The following is a 5,841-nucleotide window of genomic DNA, read 5'->3' on the forward strand; positions in this document are numbered from 1 at the left end:
GCGTGGTGGGGACGGGGGTGCACGCGCGGCTCGTTCGATGTGAGCCATGGCGGCTTGTCACTTTCGGAGGAGCATCGCCTCTCAGGTAGCGTGTCCCCTGCGCAGAGACGCTCCCTGCCGCTGCACATGGTCCAACCCCCTCCTCCCGGGGATCCATGTTGGGACCGTCCGACTGTCTAAACTCTCCCCCCCCAGCGCTCGAACCCCCGGCTCCCAAACTCCCCTTTGGCCCTGCCGCCCCCCGGGCCGAGCTGTGGGATGTGCGTGTAACTGACCCCACGTGCCCGAGTCCGCGCTGCCAGGCAGCCCGGGGTCCCGCGGACGCTCCCGGGGCCTGCACGGTGTGATGTTAAACCCGGGGAGTTAAACTGGCGCAAGAAGCTGTGTGGACACTCGGAGTCCAGTTTGAACCAGGCACGTGTCGTTGATGATAAACCTAGATGGGACCAGTGTGACTGGAAAAAGGCTAATGTAGTGCCCATCTTTAAAAAAGGGAAGAAGGAGAATCAGGGGAACTGCAGGCCACTCAGCCTCACCTCAGTCCCTGGAAAAATCATGGAGCAGGTCCTCAAGGAATCAATTATGAAACACTTAGAGGAGAGGAAAGTGATCAGGAACAGTCAGCATGGATTCACCAAGGGCAAGTATTGCCTGACTAACCTAATTGCCTTCTACTATGAGGCGATAACTGGGTCTGTGGATGAGGGGAAAGCAGTGGATGTGTTATTCCTTGACTTTAGCAAAGCTTTTGATACGGTCTCCCACAGCATTCTTGCCAGCAAGTTAAAGAAGTATGGGCTGGATGAGTGCACTATAAGGTGGATAGAAAGCTAGCTAGATCATCGGGCTCAACGGGTAGTGATCAATGGCTCCATGCCTAGTTGTCAGCCTGTATCAAGCGGAGTGCCCCAAGGGTTGGTCCTGGGGCCGGTTTTGTTCAATATCTTCATTAATGATCTGGAGGATGGTGTGGACTTCACTCTCTGCAAGTTTGCAGATGACACTAAACTGGGAGGAGTGGTAGATACGCTGGATGGTAGGGATAGGATACAGAGGGACCTAGACAAATTAGAGGATTGAGCCAAAAGAAATCTGATGAGGTTCAACAAGGACAAGTGCAGAGACAGGAGAATCCCATGCACTGCTACAGACTAGGGACTGAATGGCTAGGCAGCAGTTCTGCAGAAAAGGACCTAGGTGTTACAGTAGATGAGAAGCTAGATATGAGTCGACAGTGTGCCCTTGTTGCAAAGAAGGCTAACAGCATTTTGGGCTGTATAAGTAGGGGTATTGCCAGCAGATGGAGGTACATGATCATTCCCCTCTATTTGAGATTGGTGAAGCCTTATCTGGAGTACTGTGTCCAATTTTGGGCCCCACACTACAAGAAGGATGTGGTAAAACTGGAAAGAGTCCAGCAGAGGGCAACAAAAATGATTGGGGGTTGGAGCACATGACTTATGAGGAGAGGCTGAGGGAACGGGGATTGTTTAGTCTGCAGAAGAGAAGAGGGAGGGGGGATTTGATAGCTGCTTTCAACTACCTGATAGGGGGTTCCAAAGAGGATGGATCTAGACTGTTCTCAGTGGTACCAGATGACAGAACAAGGAGTAATGGTCTCAAGTTGCAGTGGGGGAGGTTTAGGTTGGATATTAGGAAAAACTTTTTCACTAGGAGGGTGATGAAGCACTGGAATGGTTTACCTAGGGAGGTGGTGGAATCTCCTTCCCTAGAGGTTTTTAAGGTCAGGAGTGACAAAGCCCTGGCTGGGATGATTTAGTTGAGGATTGGTCCTGCTTTGAGCAGGGGGTTGGACTAGATGACCTCCTGAGGTCCCTTCCAACCCTGATATTCCATGATCTTCTGTCCTGCCCCGTGCTTGGCACCGGCCACGCAACTTCTCTGGGTTCATTCCTCTGGAACTCCAGCCTCTCCTTTAGCAAAACAGCCTGTCTTGCTCTAGAAATAGGTGGCGATGGAGAATGCCCCGCCACCCTTGGTAAATTGGTGCACTGGTTACTTACCCTCACCTCACTGTTAAAAATTTGTACCTTATTTCCATGCTGAATTTGTCAAGCTTCAACTTCCAGCCAGTCTTCTAGGCTGAAGAGTCCATTATCCAATATTTCAGTTTATTTTAAACGGATTAAAGGAATTTGTTTAATCTAAACCTCGAAAAGTTGCTCTTAAACTAAAATAAGAGCACCTATAAGGTCTTTGCACCAGTTTCAGTTAAACTGGTGTTATTTTTTTCACATAGACAAAGTCCTGAGACTGGTCAGATACACTGCTATTGTTCAGATCTCTAGGGGCAGAAGTGAAATTGTCAAGCATCAGGTCAGGTTTATGCTGTTCCAATGTGTGCTCTGGCCAGGAGGTTCTGGGATGAGAGTAGTGAACACACAGGCTCCTCCTTTCTTTCACTAGACAGAGGAGTGGGGATGAACCTTCAAATGTATCATGTGTAAGATTCCAGGATTGTCACTCTGAAGTGTCACTCTTTAGTCACTCTAAAACCTGAAGTATCTGAACAGTCAGTGTGAAGCAATGGAAACAACTACAAGCATACTTGAGAGCTCTTTTTGTTTAGAAATATCACCAAGTTCAACCACCATTGGAATTTGCGGTCTGTTACTGTCCAGTGTGAAAGTTCTCAGCCATTTTTGGCTTTTTACACACATGACTTTACTAATTACACCCATGCATCAGTATAGGCTTTCAGTTACTAGTACACTGAGGGTACGTATAAACGCACACTTCTTACAGCAGTGTGTAGGGTATATATACTGCGTGCCCCCACTTGCCAGTATAAATAGCAATGTTAGATGATGAGGCACTGCTTAGGTGAGTAAAGATACACCAGAACCTTTAGGGTATGAACCCCAGTACAACTTTACATGCCCAAGCAGTGCCTCCCCCATCTACACTGCTATTTTTTAGCAGTGTAGTGTCCCGCTGATGGAGTCTTTCCCTGATGCAGAGGAAGGCTCTAGCAGAAGGAAAAGTAGCCCCAGCAGGCTGCCAGAGCCTTTCCCTGCCACTGTGAAAGACTCTAGCAGCACGGAAAGGTTCCAGCAGTATAGGGTTAGATAGGTGTATAAAGGGTTTAATATGTTTGGCTAAATAATATATATGCTTTGCAGTTTATGTAAAATGCAGGTGTTTAGCAGTCGTGGGACGGCCTTGAAAGGTGCTATGCTTAATTGAAAATACTGGGCTTGGAATGTGGCTGAAAGGTAACTGATAAGCTAGGAGAAAACTCTTTGAAGAAAAGCCCCAATTATCAAGATGGTTCTGACTGATTTTAACAAAGAAAGGAATTCAAGAAGCAGTGACCATTGTCATGTACATTCCAATAGTAAGGTATAAAAGGGTAAAGTCTTCAAAGTTCCTTGTTAGTACCTGCTGTTCAGTTGGAGCCAGCCAACATGGGTTTGAGCACCCTAGGTCCAGTCCTGTTGTAAGTAGCTGATCAATGCTTATAACTTCATGCTACTGTATGGTTGTAATTATTGCTTAGGCATTTATGGCACGTTTGGATAAATACCATTCAGCCTTTGAATTTAATAAAGGTATTTATGGTTACATTGATGTTGTGGTGATACCCTGTATTAGTAATAATTAAGGCTGCGAGTTTGTCATGCAAGTCACTTTCTGTGACTTTCCATGACTTCTGTAGTGGCCAGTGTGGCTGGCCCGGGGCCAGCTGCACCGGCTGGTGCTGAGGCAGTCTCAGACCCCTGTCCCCCAGCAGCAGCAGGAGTTTGGGTAGGGGGCTCAGGGCTGGGGGTTGGGGCACGGGAGGGGGTGAGGGCTCTGAGCAGTGCTTACCTCGGGGGGTGTGGGCTCCCTGGAAGTGGTGACATTCCTCGGCTCCTAGGGGAAGGCATGGCCACGCAGCTCTATGTGCTGCCTCCTCCCCAAGTGCCAGCTCCACAGCTCCCATTGGCTGGGAACTGCGGCCAATGGGAGCTGTGGAGCTGGCGCTTGGGGAGGAGGCAGTATGCAGAGCTGTGTGGCTGTGCCTCCGCCTAGGAGCTGAGGGATATCGTCATTTCCGAGGGGCCGCGGAGCCGGGTAGGGAAACACCGACCCCCCAGCACCAGTGGGGGTCCCGGACTGTGCGCTGCCACCTGCCCCCACGGCACCCCCCGGCCCAGCTCCCTGAGCACCTGCAGTGCCCCCCTGCCTTCCCTCCCCAGCACACGCAGTACTCCTGTCCGCCCCCCTTCCCAAGATTTAGTCAGGGGTTTATAGTACAAGTCATGGACAGGTCACGGGCTGTGAATTTTTGTTTACTGCTCGTGACCTGTCCATGACTTTTACTAAAAATACCCATGACTAAAACGTAGCCTTAATAATAATAATTCCAACAGGCAGCTCCCCGCTGCCAGAGTATTTCACTGACGTGTATAGCTGCGCAGCTTGTCACTGTGGTGTGTCACTACACGTAGCTTACATACTGCCACCAGTGGTGTGTGGTGTAGACTTAGCCTTAGTAACCATAGAGGTTGGCATCCACTCACTTTTATTTAGTGAGTGTGTAGTCGGCTAGCCAAGCGATGGCATCTTCAGTGGCGTGATGCAGGTGTAGGCCACGCTGAACCTAGTCAGCAGGCATTCATTGACAATGTGCGTCATCGTCTGTGTTGCGCCGCAGCTGCACAAAGGGCTGACACGAAGGCCCCAGTGATACTGGTTGGCTGCACAGAGACCTTGCCTGGTCTGGAACCTGTTCAACAGGGACCATTGGCAATGGGGCAGGTCAAAACTAGGGGGGGCAAATTGTGAGGTTGGCGACGAGGGACTGGTTGGGGATTATAACAGATATCCATTCCTCTCGCCAGAGTGTTTCTGCCCTAACATTCTGGCGTGGCCGATGAGACCATAATGGGCGATGTGGTGGCAAACGTGCAGCTGGTGGTTTAAAAAGGTCATTGTGCAGGGTAGGCTTGAGTTGGCACATACTTTCTCCAGTAATTTGCCAGTGGCAACCTCTCGTCTGATATGAGGAGGAGCAATATTGCTCAGAACTGGAAGCCATGGGAGTGGAGTCGGACGCAGGGTGCCGGAAATGATACGCATGGCAGCAAGTAACTGCGTATCCACCAGTTTGGTGTGTGACGATCGACTCCAAACTGGTGTGCAATACTCCACCACCGAATACGAGATGGCAAGAGCTGACGTCTGCAAAGTTGGAGCACGAGTACCCCATGACGAACCTGCCAGTTTGCTAAGAAGATTGTTACGCGTCTTAACTTTAGTTGCTGTCTTCTTCAGGTGGGCATGGTAACTCAGTGTGTGGTCTAAGGTCACACCTAGATAGACCAGTTCTACTTCATGATTCACCTTCTGACCATCCACTCACTGTAACAGTTTTACTAGCTGCACCAAGGTCATATCTCAAACTATGTATGAGAGTCAGTTCTAAAATGGGAATGGAAGACCTATAAAGAAAACCAAGGACACTGACTCTCTTTTTCTTGAGGACATCTGGAGTGCTGCTGACAAAAGTAACTCATGCCCACCCAATCACTGGCATTGAAAACCACTAAGGACAACAAATACAGGTTCCAGGTGGAAGCTCTTCCTTGGCAACTGAGTGGGCCACTGAAGAAGAAACTGCATTGAGAACAAGAAGTGGCTTTGTGATTAGAAAGCCATTGTTATTCAGAGACAGATTAGTTTGTGGTGATCAGTTTTGGTTGGTATCATGTTTTATTGTCATTTAATTAATTAAAAAAAAAGTAATCATGAATCAGTGGATGCTGTTGAGGGTTACCATACTTCCAGGTGTGACGATGCGGTTCTGGCGGAACCCAACTGAGAGTGCCAACTCAG

The 5,841-nt window shown here is 49.1% G+C and overlaps 1 protein-coding gene across 1 annotated transcript in view; it reads left to right on the forward strand.

Annotated features, from left to right (window-relative positions):
- RARS2 (arginyl-tRNA synthetase 2, mitochondrial) overlaps window positions 1–5,841 on the forward strand; it is a 59,272-nt gene continuing 53,431 nt past the window's right edge. Inside the window, exon 1 of the mRNA XM_024201826.3 lies at window positions 1–85. Within this exon, the coding sequence (XP_024057594.1) occupies window positions 47–85 (39 nt within the window). The 5' untranslated portion in view covers window positions 1–46. The remainder of the gene's footprint in view (window positions 86–5,841) is intronic.

This window comes from Terrapene carolina, unplaced genomic scaffold (genome assembly GCF_002925995.2).
Source record: "Terrapene carolina triunguis isolate 2854851 unplaced genomic scaffold, T_m_triunguis-2.0 Scaffold42, whole genome shotgun sequence".
Taxonomy (NCBI): domain Eukaryota; kingdom Metazoa; phylum Chordata; order Testudines; family Emydidae; genus Terrapene; species Terrapene triunguis.